The sequence below is a fragment of the Buteo buteo genome, chromosome 5 (genome assembly GCF_964188355.1).
Source record: "Buteo buteo chromosome 5, bButBut1.hap1.1, whole genome shotgun sequence".
Lineage (NCBI taxonomy): Eukaryota > Metazoa > Chordata > Aves > Accipitriformes > Accipitridae > Buteo > Buteo buteo.
Genome location: NC_134175.1, coordinates 8,807,417 through 8,826,035, shown reverse-complemented (window position 1 = coordinate 8,826,035; position 18,619 = coordinate 8,807,417). Strand labels below are relative to the sequence as shown.

Genomic DNA, 18,619 nt, shown 5'->3' with positions numbered 1-18,619 from the left:
AGGGAGGTCTTTCCCGGATGCTTTTCCTTCCTCCCGGGTGAGTTTTTGGCCAGCCGGGCTGCACTTGGATCCAGCAGGATGGGCCCCGCACAGGTTGCTCTCCAAACAGCCTTATTTATAGCTTTGTGATGCTGTCTGGATGCTGCCAGCTCAGTAACACAGGCCAGTGTTCACACCCGAGTGGATGCTCCATGGCTTTGTCAGGCTTGCCCAAAAAAATGCAAGGCAGGACCTGGACTGCAGGCTCCCTGCAGAGGCTCACCCCAGCACCTGGGAGGGCTCATGGCCATAAAACAAGCAAAGTGCTGGGTGCTTGTTTGCTATTTAGCCCCAGCTTGTTACCAGGGGCTGGATTTGGGCTGTAGCCCTCTCATTTTGCCCCATTGGTAGCAAGCTTTTGGAAATAACAGGGTGGTTTTGCTGCCGGGATGGGCAGGATAGAGCCAGCAGGGAGCTGGGGATGTTAGTATTGCATAAATAAGATGGTAAAATTTCCTTCTTGCTGTTTTTACCATGTTTCCTTTCCCAGAATGAATCAAAATGTAGTAAAAGAGCACTTGCTTTCTGCTCACACGACTTGGTGTGAGGCCCTCAGTTTCATGCAGAGCTGGGAGACGGGCCATGGCCCTTGTTTTCCTCAGGATCTGGCTGGAAATGGTGGTGCAAACCCGCAGAGGGCGATGGAGCCGAGAAAATGCTGCCTGTGCTCTCTGCTCCTGGGCTGGCAGCAGTTAGCTATACTACCAGTGTGGTATTTTGGTCTGGATCTGGCCCTGCATGTTTAAAATGCGATGAAATGGCTGCGTTCGTAGGAAAAGAGAGGAGTGGTGTGGGTGTAAAGCAAAGAGGAATTAAGCAGGGAGAGTGGGGCTGGGGTGAAAGGGTCTTTTCCCAGCTGCAAGAAGCAGAGAGAGGAGCACAGCCCATTGCACGGAGAGGTAAGATGCTGTTAGAGGTGGTTTAACCATCCAAAAGGGAAATGTTCTCTGGGGCTTACCTGCAGCGAGGGACTGGGTGGGTGATGTCTTAGTCACCGCAGAGGGAACAGCCCCAGTGCAGGAAGGATTTCGAGGGCAAGCATCAGCTTGCATCGTGGCAGGGGGACACCACGGTCAAGGTCCCTCGTGCCGGGCTTGGAGCCGGTGGTGGATGTTTGCCTGTCTGGGAAGCTGCTGGGTGTAGGCAGAGCAGGCAGGAGGTGACTCATCCCACTCGCGTGCCAGTGCCTGGTGTGGGCTTGCCTGATCCTGGGTGGTATTTGCTTTATTTTGTGCTCAGTCGTGCCCCGGAGGGCTGAGACATTTGCCGAGGGCTGAGCCCAGGCAGGAGGAGGAATGGGGAAAGCTCCAAGCAGGGCTGGGTTTTTTGGTTGGGGTTGTTTGGTTTTTTTTTGGAGCATGTTGGAAGGGGATCAGTGGGGGGAAAAGCGGGAGAAGCCCAAAGACAGAGGCGCTGCTGTGCCTTGCTGGGTAAAAGCGGGTGCCTGGAGCATGCTGGAGCCTCCAAAATGAGCTGGAATGAGCAGTTGTTCACAGGTTTGGTGGGGCTGAGCCAGCCTTCCAGGTGCAAGAGGCTGAACTCAGCCATCTGAACCATCTCCTTCCCAGTTTTCCCCCCTCCAAGCAGGATCTAACCCCCAACACATCATGACAGTGCTGGCATCACCTTACTGGGACCATCAGATTTTTGGGCAGCAAACGGGCCAAAAGCTTCCTCAAATAATTCCTGCAGGAAAACAGCCCTTTTCCAGTGATACCCCAATCCTTTACTCTATTTTCCTAAGTTCACCAACAGCTCTAGTGCTCCGACGCTTTTTGCCATGTGGTTGTGAGCGTCTCTGCTGTGCCAGGTACGTGAGAGACTGGTGGGACTGGAAAAAGGATTGGTGATGCTCCGAAACAAGAGCTCAGCACTGTAAACTCAAGCTGCCCGTGGTGATACATTGGTTCCCAGGTGCTAATAAAGCTAGCAGGAAAAACAGGAGGAAAAATGAAATGGAAGAGGAACCAGAGGTGGTAGAAAGGGAATGAATCCAGCTGGCACTTGCTCAGGCTCACCAAATCTCCAGGTTTCGTTGGCCAAATCATCCTACGTGGGGTATTATAGAAGAGTGACCTGTCTGCTTTGTCCTCTTCGGAAAAAAAAAAGGTAAAAAGATGGCCGGGGGGTAGATACAGACTCTGGAGGAGCTTTAAGGCAGAGCCAGGAGCCTGGCTGCTTCACATGGCTAGCACGCTTTGGGAGCTACAGCAGACAATATGGTGAAAATGCTGTTTTTTTCCTTTCTAAACAGGCAAAAAGAAGTGATATATCTAAAGATACTGGAGCTAGGAGGCTCTTTCGCAGCTGTGTTTACAGGCAGCTATTTCTGTAGAACAGAGGGAGCCATAGATGTCAATTTGCTTTTGGTACGAATTTCCTTCCGCATGAAGGGGTGTACCAGGAGAAGTGCCACGCCTGGGAGGTGGTCGATGGAACGGCGCCGGGCACTGACCCCCCCAGACCACACAGCTTTACTTGCACCCTCAAAATTATTACAGCAAAGTCTTTATGAGCTGTGGAGGGGGATCCGTCTTCCTAGCAGGCTGCAGACAGGAGAGATGTGCTGTGAGCGCAGCAACTCTCCAGGATGTCTGAAGATGTATCAGTCCTTGGTCAAACCCCCTACCAGGATAAAAGTTCCTCCTTTGTTCTCCCATTTTTGGGGAGTGGGGGAGTACTTGGCCTTTCTTTGAGGTCATTCTCATTTGTCTCTTCAGTCTTCCGTTTTCCTGGTGGGGAATCAGCAGTTGATCTGGCAGGTGGTAGGCTGCAGAGGAAAACCGGCTCAGAAAAAAATACCCAGAGGCCCCTCTAAATATTTGTTCCTGGCTGCTGATGGAAAGAAATAGTCCCCGTTCAGGACTTCTTTAGAGGCTGGCAAGGCTTGGTTGGGCTTTTTTCCTCCAAAAATCTTGTCGTTTTCCATTTCACCCCATTTCCCACAAGCAGTTTGAAGTAGATGCGAGCTCACCTCATCCCAGGCATTTCCCTTACCCCAGCACAGAACGAAAAGCACAGAAAGGGAAAGTAAATAGCATGCTAGTCATCTTCCCTCTGCCACCGGCTCCACTAATAACTTCTGGCACCATGCAGTGTGTGTGTTTGGTGTGGCTGTACCCTGTAGATAGCACCTTAGTAAGTAAGAAACTATTCCAGTCGCAGAGCTACTCTTACTGGAGGCCGCTGTGGCAGCTTAAGCGACATGGCAGCTTGCAGGAGCTTTTCTTCTGAGATCACACCTCGGAGGACAGCGAGCCTCGGGGTACGCTGCAGTCCTCATGTTGGCACGGGTGGGTGTCATGTCCTAAACCTGACCTGCACAAACTGAATTGTTTAACAATTTGGAGTCTGACTCAAAAGGGAAAATGGACTCAAGACGCTTCTATTTCTTGGTCACTGGGTGCTGTGCTGAGTTTTGCTCTAGTGAGTGACACTAAGTGCAGATTCTCCCCCTTCAGATTTGTATTTTAAAACTCAAAATTACTTTTCTGCTCACAAATGGAGCTGTTGTGGAGATGTGGATAGATGTGAGTCATTGGGTAGGTTTTCTTTAGTCCACAAGACCCCTATCTTTCTTCTGTCAACTTCCAGTTGCAGCACCAGTTACTCATTAAGTGCCTGAATATACCACCAAGGGATCTGTTTACTTTAATAAAAGAAGCTTTTCACTTTTAAGAGTTTATTTGTGACTGCTTTAAAGTATTATCTTCCTCCTAAAATTGCAGCAGCCCAGAAGATGCAGGAGATGGGATGCAAATAAACTATGGAAAACTTCTTAAAAGCACCTCATGTACCCCAGGCTGGGTGACATGGGGTGGCAATACCTGCCTGCGCTGGGAGCATTTCCCTGGGACGTGCGGTGCGGCAGGAACGTCGGTAGGTGCCAGCCGGCTGGAATGAACCCTTGGGAGCCAGCGGCAGGGCAGGACAAGTCAGGACAATCCAGTGGCTGCTTGAATCTGCTCTGAGGTCCTTTTTATCTCCCCGAGATGGTACAAACCGCTTTCCCCCCTGCCGAGCTCAGCCCAGCGGTGGTTGTGAGGAGGGTGCTGCAGCCCGGCTGTGAAATGCTGAAGATGGCGGCAGCGTGGCAACCCTCAGCAGGGCGAAGGCATGGCGTGGGGGTGTGAGGTGGCTGCCTGCCCCCCGCCAAAGGCAGGTCCAGAGGGCCCACCCGACGCTGGTCCCCAGTGCCAGAGATGGGCTCCCTGAGGGGCTGCTGGGCCTCCCTCACAGCCACCGGGTCACCCTCAGGGCTGCTGGCCCTCACGCCACCTCTGCTGCCCCTGCCAGCCACCCCAGGAGCCTGGGATGTGGCTGGGGACCGTAGGGCTGGCAACGGGGCTGGGGGTAAGTTCTTGGGAAGGGGGAAAGCCCCTGCGCCCGAGCAGCGGGGCGGGTGCTGCGGGGGCCCGGCGCCCACTCGCAGCAGAGAGCCGCTGCCTCACAGCCGATCGCTGCCGAAGTCTCTCCGGGCCAAGCCGAAAGCGCCCGAAGCTGCGGCCTCGCCGCTGCCGAGAGGCTCCGAAGAGTCCCGAGCGCCTCCCGCCTGACCGGGAATCCCTCCTCCGAGCCTGTCCGAAGCTTCCCGAACTGCCTCACGCTCTCGGTCTCCGGAAAGAGCCGAAGTTTCCCGAGCGCGGGGGTCACGGGAGGTGCCGGGCTGAGCGGGGAGGGAGGGGGGGAACCCGGGGAGGAGGACGCGTGCGCCCGCGAAGGTCTCCGGAAGGAGCCGAGGTTTCCCGAACGCCGCTCGCCAGCGAGCGGCTCCGGAAAGAGCCGAAGGTTGCCGAGCGCCGGTGGGCCGAGCGGCTCCGGAGCGGCCCGAAGGCGCCCGAGCGTCCGTCCTGCCGGACTGCTGGAGGCGGCCGCAGCGCCATGTTTGATGCTCCGCTACTTCAGTGAGGAAAATCCGCCGGCATCGCCCGAGAGCCGCCACCGCGAAGGGCTCCGCTGCCCCCGGGGAGGGGGACCGAGACCCCCCGCCGCCGGCGGCTCATGAGCAGCGCGGCCTGAGCCGCCTCCCCCCCTCCCCTCCCCGCCGGCCCCTCTCCCGTCCCCTCCCCGCGCCGAGCCCTCCGGGAGGCGCGTTGTCACGGAGACCGGCGCCGGTGCCGGCCCGCCGCGCTGCCCCGGCCGCCGCACCGGCCCCCGGCCCGCTCCCCGGCTCCCCCCCGGCCCCGGCCCCGCTCCCCGCCGGGGGGTGGTGGCTCCGCTTGGCGATGAGTTTACCGCAGAAGGCGGCTTTGAAACCCGGCGCGGCGGCGGCGGCGGGGACCGGCCCCGGGAGCGGGGCGGCGGCGGCGGCGGCAGCGGCGGCGGGGCCGCCTCCCCCCCCGGCTCCCCCTCACCCGGCGGCGGCTCCGGCGCCTCACCCCAACATCAGGGCCTTGCCGCCCCAACCGCCCCAGCAGTATCCTTTGCCCCGGGGGGAGTTGGGGGGGGGGGGCGACACCCCCTTCCCCACAGCGAGCGGGGCCCGGGGGGGGGGGGAGGGTGGGGTGAGGGGTCGTGGGGGCCCCTTCAGTCCCGGGGGGGGGTGGGTGGGGAGGGGGCGCCCCGCGGGGTGGTGGCGGTTGGGAGCTCCCCGCTCCTTTTTGTGGGTGTGTGTTTATGTGTGTGCCCCCCCCCCCCCCCCGTGCAAAGGGGGGCTGCACCTGCTGGGGTGGTGCGAGGAGAGGGGGTGCCTCACCCCCCACCCCCCGCTAATGGGCTTGTTTGGGGGTTTGCCTCTTTCCTCCTGGGAAGGCAGAGGGTACCCCAGCCCCCTTCCCCCCCCTCGAGCAGCGGTGACCCCCAAGGGTAAACTTTTAATTAGAAATTGCTCCTCAGTTTTGCCTCTGGTCCTGCCCAGGTAAGTGCTTTGGTTTTGTTGTTTTTCCAGGCCAATTTAAACCCAGGTTTTTCCAGCCGGGGCCGATTTTCATGTGATTTATTTATTTTATTTTATTTATTTATTTTTTTTCCCCCTTACTTGACTGGTGGAAATAAATCTCAGGTGGAATGTCGCGCCGAGCAGCTTTCTCTGCGAGGCCACGCGCCTTGGGGAGGAGAAGGCTCCCACTCAAAAAATCCCACCGCCAAAACGGCCACTGTTACAAAGCGAGGCCAGCAGTTGCTGCAAATGTTTTTTAAAGGTCTTCGGTTCTCTGCTGCGACTAGGCCCCAAGTCAGGAGGTAAATACTGCAGGGATCAGCAGGAAAGTGGGGTGGCCAGCCTGCCTGCCTGGATGAGGTTTTGTTTCCAGTGTCGGACAGCATCCCCTGGCAGACTGGCTTTTCTCCCCCCCCCCCCCCCCGAAGTTTTGGGGCCCGGAGGGGAGCATGAAGTGAAAAACATACTTGGTGAAATATTGCCTTGCTGTGTTATCCGGGAATGGTGTGGCATGCTGTGTAGGGGACGGTCAGGAGTGTGTTTTGCTATTTATTGGTGGCAGTGACTTAGGTGTTAACGTGAAAGTGCAGGGTGTTTTTTCTGCTGAGGGCTGTTTCAGCTGTGTGATGATGTCTGTGCTCTTCAAGAAATGTGTTCCTTGTGTATAAGCATTTTATTGCTCTCACTTTCATTTTTGAGGTGGGAAAACCAAGCCCTTTTATAATCAGTTTAGGTCCATTGTTTTCTTGAGCTTCCGGCAAGAATCATTCTTGCCATGACAACAAATACGTTGCTTAAATCATGAGACTGTTGACGTTACAGATTTGTTTGGGTCAAGTGAAAAACCTCTGAAGATTTCAGAGAGTGCTGCGGAGGGACTTACTCTCCGCTGGGTGTTTTTGGCTAGCTTATGCTATTCTGTAATTCCAGCATGTGCTTTATTTAGGGAAAAAAATGTGAAGGTGCTGTCATGACAAAGTCAGTGGGGTGGTGGTAAGTAAAACTGTTGCTCAGGGGAAATTTGCTCAGTTTTGAGTGATATGCCAAATGTTACAGTGGGAATGCCAGCCAGCGTGCATGTACAGAGTCCGTGCTCAACTGATCTTTCCAGCGAGGTGCTGGTTTGTCTGGCAAGGATCTTTTTTAATGGGGAACATGACGCTTGGGTGCCTTGATAGTTGAAAGGCTGAAGTTTGCCTGGGTCTGCGATCAGGAGTGTGGTGGGCTTTCCAAAGCATTTTATTTTCAAGTAATCATTAAAAGCACCATGGAGGGACTTGAATACTTCTCCAACGTCGTTGAGGGCGAGCTTGGGGGTGGTTTGCAAGAGCAGCTGTGCCGCCGTAACTAAGACAGGAGGACGCCGTTGCTTTTGGTGAGTGTTGTCATGAAACACCTTGCACGCGCGAGGGATGAAGTTTGGGTTTACCTCTGAGCGCAGCCTAAAAATAAAAAGCCTTGGAAGGAATGGGCAAGACCCTAAAGGAGTTGGAGATGGTGTGGCAGTGTGTCCCATTGTGGGGACCCAACTGGATGCGTGGAGCAAGAGATATAGAGGAACGGAGAAGCATTAGGCAGATATGAGCAGTTGACATTATAAAGGTGGGGAGGTTAAAATGATATAGTCTTAATTTTTATTTATAGCCATGCCGGTTTTGAAAACATGGGTGTTTGACCCATACTGCTCCTTAACTTTTAAACTAATAATCTGGCCTTGTAATATATACGTACACTGTGTTCTTGATACCTTTTGGGTGAACTGTATTCAGGTGTCCTGGCTGGTTTTTACCTCCACCGAAACTTGTGTGTGCTTCCAGGTAGTAAACAAAAGCTGTTACCTTTTCTAAGTGCTGCTGCAAAAGTGAGGCTTGGGGAGCAGAGTTCATCTGTGATGTACTGGAGTGCAGAGGGTCATCTGAGTTCAGCCTTATTTTTAGCTCTGTTTGGTTTCTTTCTTTTTTTTTTTTTTTTCTGTTTTGATATGACTATTGAGACAGTGTTACCCTACAGCAGATAAAGTATAGTTGCAGGTTTCTTCTGGCAACTGGGAGTGAGTAGAGCACTCACGGCAGTGCAAGGGGTTATTTGTTGATGTGAAGGATTATTGTATGTTAACAGGTAGATTGGGGCTCTGACTTGGACTTTTTAAACTAAAATAGTTTCTGCACAGTGAACTTTGTCTTTGGAAATAAGTGTGGTTTTAGTACTTAAGACATCATGAAATTGAGCGATTATCTGTATAATCAAAAAAGAAGAATTGGGTGAGAGAGAACTGTACAGGAAAAAGGACCGCTTACTTCATGTGGATTTGTAGAAAGGCATTAGTGAGGGGAAAAAAAATACACGGGGAAGAAGGGATTTAAAAAAAAATATTCCTTGAAGGAAAGCAAAGCTGTAGAGTGATGGACATGAAGAACAGAAATGTTTTGATGGGAGTTTCATTCTGTTACATGCTGAATAGGAAGTTATTGGTGCTGCTGTAAGACAAGATAGAGCTTTCAGAAATTTCCTTAACATAGTGGCTTCAAGAAGTTAAATTTTCTGTGTAATAGTAAGTTGGGATAATTTTGTGGCTCTGGTAGTGGTGAGTATTCAGTCAAACCTGATTTCAGGCAGAAATTGTGCTCAATAGTTGTCAGTGTGGACAAATCCTCCGGTTCAATTCTTACCCATGTTTGGGGGGGGGCAGACAAGGGAGGGTGTAACTGTGTCACTGTGAAATGATGTGTATAGAGATATTAAAAGAAATACATCCAGATCTGCCCACCTTTGCTTTGGCTTTCAGGCTGCTTCTCAGGAACAAGTTCCAGATGAAGTCAATTGTTCTGTAGTGAGAATTCTTCCATAAAAAAGTAAAATAATGAAGGTACATTCTGGGCTGCAAACTTACTGTAGACCTTTGTGCTTTTAGCTTGATGGCACTTCTGATGCATGTTAAACTACACCGTGTTTCTTTACGCACCCTCACACTCCCACTTAAGAGTAAAGTATTTTTTGTGTGTGTTACATGAAGCTGCTCTTTAAAAAGTCCCCATGCTGTGAATAAATTTTGTGGATCAATATAATTAGGTCACCGGTTTCTTCACTGCCCCAGCCCAGACATGGGCAAACATTGTACTATGAAGGACAAACAGATTGATTTATGTTAAACTTGGGTAACGTTGCATGTCTGCTGGCTCTTCAGGGTTAATTTAGCACTGTACCTTGGAGCCAGATTAGAGCCATCCTGGGCTCTGGGCTGGTGTCAGTAGGTTTTTGTTTTCTTTTCCAAACTACCTTGCATTTGGAGGGAGTTCAGCTTCCTGGTTGTTGATGGTCTCTGTGCAGGCACCGGTAAACTTAACCTTAATATATCACCGTGGTCATTTCAGTGTGGGATTGGGTATCTCTGGGCACAGGTGGTTTTCAGGTTATTGTAGTGGGGCAATCGTGGCAGGTTCAGGGTGGGTTTTAACAGACGGTCATTTAAAATCTTTCTTTTCTTCGTCCACTTTAATTCCGTTTCTGAGAAGCAGAGAGGAAGAGTCAGCATTTGGGGGGATTTCTGTGTGAAGTACATCATTGGTGTGCATGAAAACTTGGGTTTTGCTAATGTTGCCTCAGCAATTGAGTGTCTGCTTTAGTTTTTCCTGAGCTGCTTTAGCTAACTGTGCTGTAGTGCCTTTCAGAAAGCCATGTGCTGGTTCCTGCTCTGTTGGGTGGCATCTTCTGGATGCGAATGGCTTCCCAAAAGCCCAGGAGAACAGCAAGAAATGCAGGATCGCTCTCAGGAATGTAAGAGACTGTGTGAAGTTGGAGTGAGGTACTTACAGCGCTTACCCGGTATTTGGATGTGGACTAGGTTGTGCCATTGGAGTAGGCCTGTGTTGGTAATCTTCTAGTTAAATTAAAACTGTTGAGAAGGATTTGGGTGCGTGGGGTTTTCTGTCCTCTCTCAGTGAGCAAAGGGTTGAACTGGAGGGGAAGGTGCCCAAGAATTTCTCCAAGGAGAGCGTCTTCAGCATCTGCTGAAGGAGCAGGGTCTCTGGGTTGCTGTGATACCCTCTGGGAGTTTGGAGCTAATGCTGTCTTCCCTTGCTGCTTACTTCCATTACGAGTGGCTTTTTTCCAGAGTATGCGATGCAGCATCTGTCTGTGCTCTCTGGGGTTTATCTGCTGATGACTTTGAAGGTGAAGACCCAGTGATTAGGAAGCTGTTCGGGCATAAAAGTCAGCTTGAAGAGTGTGATCGTGGCTTTTGTGCGAAGCACCATGCCTCCCTGCGCCTTGGGTGGATCAGCTCTGGCTTCTGGGCAGCTTTGACATTGAACTGGAGCTAAAACAAGAGCATGGCTGGAAGTCCTCTTCCAGATGCCAGTGGCAGCCACGCGTGAGGAAGGGTGTTCGGAGTGTTACGATCATGAAAGGGAAGGAGTGGCAAGAAGTGGGAAGCACGGGAGGAGCTGGGCTGAGATCAGAGGTGTTCCTTGCTCTCTGTTTTTTTGAGTTCAGGAGTGAGCTTTCTGAAGTCGCGGCTGGCTGAAGGGAAAGAAGGGGCAGCGGTGTTGCTTGAGAAGTGTTTCCATGTTACGAGTGTCTGAAGCCATAGAAATTGTACATCTTGGGAGGGTATGCAGCAGGAGAGAAGCTTTGAAAACACGGAGACTTTCCCTGCTGCTCTGTGGTAGTGGCTCTTCGGCAGGGGAGGAATGAACACGGGTTTGTGAGCGTACTGCCAAAAAACTAAGTGCTTTTAGGCCTCTCTGCCATCTCCCCTGTTGATGTTCCTCAGCCTTGGCACATCTTAGTGTTCTTTCAAGCAGAAATAGCTCTAATTTATTTAATGATAAAAGCTAATCATGTTATAGTGCAGATATGTCACTTTACCAGCTTTGTAAGATTTTTGTGGTGAAATGACTTGGAGAAAACCGTTCTTCCAAAAATGTGATTTCAGATAGCTTATTTTCTCCTCATATTTGAGGACATGATTGTGTATGTTCTCTGGCAGAAGTCTGTGGGAGAAGGTTACTTTAGCCATTTAAATATATATGTATTTAATGTGCAGTACTGATTTTGGAACACAATTTGTGTTTTTATCTATGGTAAGAAGTTGGTGAGAGAGTAATAGGAGACTTAGAACAAATAACTTCCCTTTAAGATGTTGGGACATAGAAGGATTTTCATCTGTGTGTATGGGTTTTGTCTGTCCTCTTAGGGCTGAAAGGCTTTTTCATGCTGTTAGCAAATTTTGGGACATGTCGAGCTGGCACATTTGCTCCGTTTTTGTTTTGTAGTAAGAGTTAGCAGTGAAGATCCCTTTAGAAGTCATAGGTAACCTATATTTTCTTTTTCCTCATAATCCAGCAATTTCAGGGCTAGTCAACTGTCAAGTTTAGTTGTGTGTAAATCTGCTAATATGATTAGAGTCACTGGAATTTTTACTCTGGGGAATTATAGATGGGTAGGATCACTGTTTTACGGAAGTTTCTTTAGTAGGAAACTTTATCTTTGACTTGAATGTGTCTGCAAGCTATTGCAAAGACTTTTCTGGAATGAATGGGGAAGAGAAAACGGGTGTTTGTTATGGGGCATGAAGATGTGGGTGGAGTCGTTGTGTACCCCATGGTCTGGAGGAACTGAGGGAACTAATTTTTTTTTTTTTTTTTTTTTTTTTAAGGGAACATAGTTGATGTGACTTCTCATAGTGCTGTGTTTTACACTTGGTGGTAATTCAAGAACTTCTCCTATGTACAGCTTTCCTTTCCAAACTGTGGACTTCATTTTGTCTCCTAAATAGGAAATGATGATGTGGAACAGCTGGAAGAAGAAAATAGAATGCATTATTAAAAAAGAAAAGGATCAAAGGGAGGAGAGCAAAATAAGCTTTTAGGCTAGTGAAATTTTCTAGTACATGTTATTCTTATGTTTTATTATATACGTTTGGAAGATGTCCCAGAACGCGCTCTTTCTTTTCGTAGTAGGTGATGGCATGCTCTTGCTGATGGGACTTGAGTCAAATTGCTGCTGGGCATGTAACTAGGTTAATGGGACAACATTTTTTTTCTTTCCTGAAAGGAAAATTATGCGCTCCCTATTCTGATTGTACCTTAAGAATTGTTTTTACCTTTGTTTGCTGTGTGGTCATCTGAGGTGGAGACAAAAGGACAAGTTTCCCCACACCAAGATGGTATCAGGTTTAAATCAATTCTGCTAGCAAAAATAATATGTTTCTGCTGTTGGTTGTAACACCTTTGTGTATCCTTTATCTGGATAAGAGTGAAAATATTTCCAGAGCTTTAAATATGTCTTGAAAAAAGCAAAGTGGCTTCTAAAATGTGCATCTTGAAAGAAAAACATATCCAGTCCTTGACTGATACTGGTAGCGTTCTCCAAAACTGTTGATGAAGTGTTGAAATGGGTTAGGACTTGTCGAGATGCGTGGAGCAGCTGCTCCTTTCCAAGGGGTTGAGCTCAGCAGGAATAAGACACTCATGCTCTGGAGTAAGAGTATCTGCATGGGAATAACTCTGTAAAAGTTGCAAACACAAAGACCATCCCTGCTCTTACCAGGGGAGTGGACTTCATGTGATACTCCTCAGGGTGATAGGAAAAGAAATCTTGCTGCCAATCTTTGAGTTTGCTCTTGGGGCTTTGAAAACACTGAGCAAGGAAGAGTTAATGCAGTTAAAGATCTTAAATAACACAGATTTTGCTGGGTTTGGAAAGCTTTTGGGAGGTGGACTCTAATAAACATTGCACCGATTCTCTCTTTTGGGTTGCCAGATGATGATTGTATATTTGTTTGTGTTTTGGTTTGATTTACATGTGAGAGTGACTGTGTGCAAGTTACTGAATTACTAAGAGTAGTCAGATTTAAATGTCTGCATTGCTGGTGGCATTTGAAAATCCATTTGAACTAGTGCTATGGCTGTGTTAACGGTAGTCTGAAAAAGAGATTTCCCTCTTTTATACGTTATTAAGAAGTCATAGAAGTTGCTGTGCCTTGAAACCGACATTTTCCTGGGCTTATTTTGTTCTTTTGCCAAAAAGGAAAAATGACAGAAGTCTTCAGTCTTTTCAGACTAAGCAGGAGACTCTTCCTATAACATCAAAGGGAAAGATTTTTTTAGCGATACTACTTACAGCTTTGGTTTTTCAGTCAGCCACTGTCTTTGAAAGGCTCCTAACATCCTGAAGAAAGGACGTGTCTGTAAAAAGAAAAAAAGTGCATTTCCACTAAGTGGGGACACCTAGCCCTTCTGTCCTTGGACTACCATGAGATCATCTACAGAACTGTCAAGTCCAATTTGAAACTCAGAATGAAATTTGGTCTGAAAACTTTCTGGAAGTCTTGAATTCTTGTTTGTGGTGATGTACAGGGTGCTTTAGGCTTGACACTGGAGACTTAGTTTTGCAGCATGCAACTGATGAATTGGACAGACTCAGTATCTAGATTATATTTGAAAGGGAATTCAGCAGGCTACTATAGCTGAGGGTAGACAATCTATACCACTTATTTGAGGGGGAAGTCAAGAATTGAAACCAAAAGCATTTAAGGCATGTTTGTTGTGACTTTTAATGTGAAATTCATGGTGCATCTCAAACTCTGGAGTATTGTGGGAAAGGGATTTCAGCAGTTGGTGATTCATGCCCAGTTTTAGCATGGTGAAGTTCATGTAGAAGGCTCTTATGGATGTATTGTTTTTTGAGCTGGTGAGACATCTGAGTTCGACCTGCTGTAGAATATAAAGCTAGCTTCAGTTTGCATCACGCTTTCTCACCGGTGCTTACAGAGATATAAATACTAGTGACTAGACGGCCTCTCTTCAAATACTTTACTTTTCTGGGCTCTGCATTTTGTATTCTAGATTTGCAAAATGCAAATAATTCAGCTGTCAATCTGTCTGTGTAACTTGGGTTTTATGTTTTCCTTTGGCGTTGTGTTTTAAAGTGGATTTCAAAGTGCTTTTATGTCTGTCTCTTCAAAAGAAAAAAGACCTAATTTTTGTTGATATGCAAATACTGTAAAGTGTAATTTTCGATGAGCTTAAGCTGTTCAGCTTAATGGTATTGATTAGATTTCCAAAACACCTTTTTTTTTAATTAAAAAGAAGTTCATCTGCACAAATAAACTACTTCATGTTTAAATGTTTGGGTCTGAGGTTGTGCACCAAGTTTGACTTGAAGTGATTCCATTCTGCCCCCAAAAAACTTAACATTTTGTTGCACTGTCAGTGGCAGTAGTACCTAGTATTGCAGGCATTCACCGAAACAATTGTTGCCAGCAGTTGGCACGATCCCCATCGCTCCTTGCTAAAGCCAAAGCACACTTTATCTACTCAGGCTGACATTAAGATCATTAAATAAATGAATGAATTGTACCGTCACCAAATTCCCATTCTGGCAGCCAAAGAACATGTGAATTTTATAGCTGGGACCTCTGTCCAGAATGTCTTATTGAATGGCCTAGATGTCAGGAGTGGGAACAGTCAGCAAAAAGCTTTCTAGTAAAATGTGTGTGCCTTAATGAGAATTATGGTGTGGAGTGCTGTAAAAGCCTGAATTACTAGACATCTGATCATCCAAGATGAGTATTAATCAACCTGTGAAGGGCGTGTAGAAAGAAACTGGAGCACAGCAATAAAACAAAGGAGCAGGAGAGAACTGAAGAGGTGTGGAGAGCTGTTTCTCCGTTGGCAACGCAGGTCTAACTTGCTGTTTGAAAGGAGTTTGTTGGGGGAAGAATGCAGCCAAGCTTGGAAGTGTTGAAAGCAGGGATAACTCTTTGTCTCCGTCAGGGAGTTTGAGGTCTTGCTGGTTGAGCTAAAATGCTAAAAGGTCACTCAGGGTTTTGGAAGATCTTGGGTAAGTCTGCTGAACTTCCACCCCTGGGAAGAGAAGGTTGAAAATACTTTCTCAGAGGAGGAGAGTTCACTCAGCAGGCTTGGATTGCTTTTTCTTGTGGTCTACCTCCATCCTCGTTTTTATTATGTTGCTCTTAAGATGGTGTTTTAACTTTGGAATAGGGGACATAAAAGATCTGTAGCATCCATGCTTGCTGCAGGTGGGTAAAGAATGTCTCTGAATTGCAAAGGAAAAAGTGGAAGTGTGTTTTGACCAGACAGTTTGGTGAAGCGTATAATTGTGTGTCTGCAGGCTGCTTGCACTGCAGCCCCAAATAATATCAGGGGTGCTCCGCACTAGGGATACCTTAAAATGTTCCATTCAGTCCGTTCCTGTTCTGAAGTGTAGCAAAGCGTCAGCATTTAGGACCACATTCAGTGCTTTCAAACTGGAGCGAATCCTTTTCTTAGTCTTCTCTTCCTCTCCATACCTTAGTGTTTGTCTTGATTATGGTTAATATGATAAAAGGCTGCTAAAATAGCACTGGTAGCCAACACGGTCCTCGGTGCATCCTTATTCATGTTTTAACTGGTGATGTCACTCACTGCCATGGTGATGATGAAAGCCAATTGGGTAATGTTCGTAGGTACTGAAGTTCATGATCTTTGAAGACCTGCTATCAATACAGTGATACTGCAGTTTCTGTGCAGTCTGAAATCAGCAAAACTGGGGGTTTATGCTAATCAGACAAGGGGCAGTCCAGCCTGCTGCGGTGCTCGGGGCGTCCCATCGATGCAAACAGTCCCGAGCAAGCAGAAGGCAGGGACCGGTCCTGAAATTCCCATTTCTCTCCAGGTACATCTTCACCGACTTCTACCTGCATGTCGGCTCAGCCGTGTAGCATTACTTTGGAGGCCACTTTGTGCAATAAAGATGTCTGCTTGGAAATCTTCCTCGATGGCCATGTGCAGCAGATGCAGCCTTCCCTCTGTGTTTTACCTCTACATTTGTGGCCGAAATTCAACAGGCAGAGCTGATGGAAGTAAAACCAGCATTTCTTTAAATGAGAAATGCTCTGAGACTAATTTACTGCTCATCTTCAGACTCAGCTGGGATAAATATATTGTTGCTATTACTCATTTTCTTGAAGCACCCTGTAGAGGTGCGTGTAAAATACGCAATTTGAGGAAAAATTGAACGTGCGGAGGATTGGACCAAGGAGACCCAGAGCTCCTGTCCAACCTATATCCTTCTATGAACTATGTTTTTTGTGCAGCAGTGTAAGATGCATTGCGCTGTCTTCCCTAGATGCCTGCTTTCTCAGGATTTCATTTTGTATGACATGGGATTTTAACTCAGGAGAAGTCATAAGCTCCGCATGTGGCAAGAGGGTACTTATGATTTCATTTCATTTTGATAAACTGCTGAAATAAAGATTATGGGGGGGGAGATCACAAGGCGTTACAAAATTGGGAGTCGAAATGAGCATTAACGCTCTCGAGAAGCATACTTCTAGAATTTGTTGCTCAGCTGATGGAAGGACCATCAGTCTGGGTGACAATGCTGCTGTCACTGCGATGTCTTCTGACAGATTGACCAGCAGAGCATTACATTTTCCCATGAAGTCACAGCATGAAGTATTAGAGACACGGTAGGAAACGTAGCTGAGTGAATGAGACAGTAAACTACTAGGCTGTGTGATATTCATGCTTATCATAGAGATAGAAAGCCTGGCTTGGAAATAAATGGTTGCTGCTGTAGGGTCCTGAACCCCCAGGGATGCAAGCAGCGGCCGTCCCTGTAGGGAAGAGGCGTGCGTGGGTTGTAACCTTGTAATCTATAGCAGCTTATTTGTGGTTTTAGGGTACAAAGTTTGAGGTAAGTGGGCTGAGGGAGTTCTGTGTTAATGGCATGCATAGGAAGATAAAAATAAGTAAGCTGTGTTATAGTACATTACAGAAATATAGACTCTGGGGTGAAAATTGCCACAAACGAGCGCTGTAGTACTTGTGTCTGTATTGGGAACTTTTTTTTCCAGTCATGTAACAACATGCCCCCAGATGCAGATAATTGCTGGTGCTAAAGGGAAGCTGGAGACGTATGGTTTTACTTTATGAATTCAGTATGAGGGAAGGTAGACTGTAATACCCGCACGGAAGTTTGTTCCAGGCTGTAAGCTGAATAAAGGCCGAGTAAAAGCTTGGTAACCTTTCTCTGTGATGAGATGGGTTTCCTCCTGGTCTGCCTTTTTCTGTATGTCCTTTTAGTTATGTCATCTGGCCCTCTGTCCTCTGTTCGGACTTTAGTGTTCTTAACTGGTTATGTGCTTGCAGGATAAACTCAGCACAGAAGTAACTCTGTGTGCTAAGTAACTGTTCTGAAGGAAAAAAACCAGAACAAACCCATGAAGCAAACAATCCCAATCTTTGCTTGCTGGGGAGGCTGTTGGGAATAGAGGAATTACTCTGCCAGCTCAGTGTATTGCCCAGCGTAAGCTGTCCTCCCCAGGTGCGCAGACAGCAGCTCCACACTTCGCAACCCAGACCCCAAAGCGTGTTTATCAGGTTACCTCAAAGCAGCACTCGAATGGTGGCTAAGCAGGTCAGAGCCTCTCTGCGAGTGTATGTGCAGCTGGTATCGGGCCAGAAACTGCTGTTTCAGCTGCTAATCAGGGGACAGAAGTATGCTAAATTTGGGGATATTTGTTTTCTTTGAAGTGTGATTCAGTTTCTGTTGAGATACTGTGTGTTTTGGATATTGTCATATGAATTGTTTTAAGCTCAATGATTGAAATACAGAAGTATTTCACAGTAAATGTTCTATCAGCACTTGCATTACAGAGTGTGAAAGGTAGGCAATGGGTATGGCTTTAGCTCTGCTGTCTTGTCTGTGTTATTTTATTAAAAATAGTAATTTTTTCTGCCAAACTAGATGTGTGTAGGCAGCTGCTGCAACCAAAGGTTTGGAGGACAGCAAAAGAACTGTACGTGTTAGTTTTGGAATAGACCAAAAGCTAATGTAACTCCAGAGAGGAGCAGGCTGGTATGTGTCACTTGGCCAAATAGGAGATCAAAAACTTGTTCTCCCCTGGCTGTCTCCTCCCAATTGCTCCTGTGTGATCTCCGTCAAGCCGGCTTGTTTGCAGCCTTGCTTCCTGTATTTTTACAGCATTTACCAAGACACTTGCTTAGTCTTAGTCTTGTATAGGTGCTGTTCTGTGTAGGACTGCTACTATTACTTTTTTGTCGCCTTCAAAATGCAATAAAGGAAAACATGGTAATCGTCACAAGTTCTGGCTCTGACGTTGCCTCACATCACATTTGCCTGTGTCACCCCAGCTCTTCCTTGGCCACTGCTTGGGACTTTTGTGGATGTGACATTTCTCTTTGAATGCTTATCTCCTATTAAAGATTCCTGCTTTTCCTGCCCCTGCCATCTTACTTTCTTGAAAAACATAGTGTCTTCACCCTGAAGACTCCTTCACGTTTGCTGGGAGTGATGCTTCTGACCACCTCTGAACTTCTGCCCATCTGGGATGAGCATCTTCCGTCTACCCTGATGATGATTGTGATTAGTTTACTCAGTGGCCTTGCTTCATAAAGTGACCCAGGAAACCTTCTGTGCCCATATTTTCTTCTCCCAGCCCTTCTGTTCACTTCTGTCTTTAAATGTTTTAAAAGAGGATTGCTTTACCGAAGCTGGTTAAGGAGGAATTGGATGGTTTTTAAGCTGACAAAACTAGGGGTGTGTGGTGAGCTTTGACCCTGGTAGTTATCAGCTGGGGCAGAAATGTCTTCAGCCAGCAGCAACTGGAGCAGTTTTTTGGCAGTGTCTTTGCATTTATTGTCTCTGGAGGGAGGTTTGCAGTGTGCACAGTTG

At 47.7% G+C, this 18,619-nt stretch overlaps 1 protein-coding gene across 9 annotated transcripts in view; it reads left to right on the top strand.

Moving 5' to 3' along the window:
• Nucleotides 1-4,973: 4,973 nt before the first annotated feature.
• Nucleotides 4,974-18,619, top strand: part of EIF4G3 (eukaryotic translation initiation factor 4 gamma 3) — a 147,392-nt gene continuing 133,746 nt past the window's right edge. For 6 of the 9 annotated variants that reach the window (XM_075027608.1, XM_075027611.1, XM_075027610.1 and 3 more), the window contains exon 1: nt 5,145-5,455. In XM_075027608.1, the coding sequence (XP_074883709.1) occupies nt 5,265-5,455 (191 nt within the window). In that variant the 5' untranslated portion in view covers nt 5,145-5,264. Of the gene's footprint in view, nt 5,456-6,803; nt 6,911-18,619 lie in introns of those variants that run through there. The other 3 variants (XM_075027614.1, XR_012650368.1, XM_075027613.1) reach the window with 3 other exon arrangements.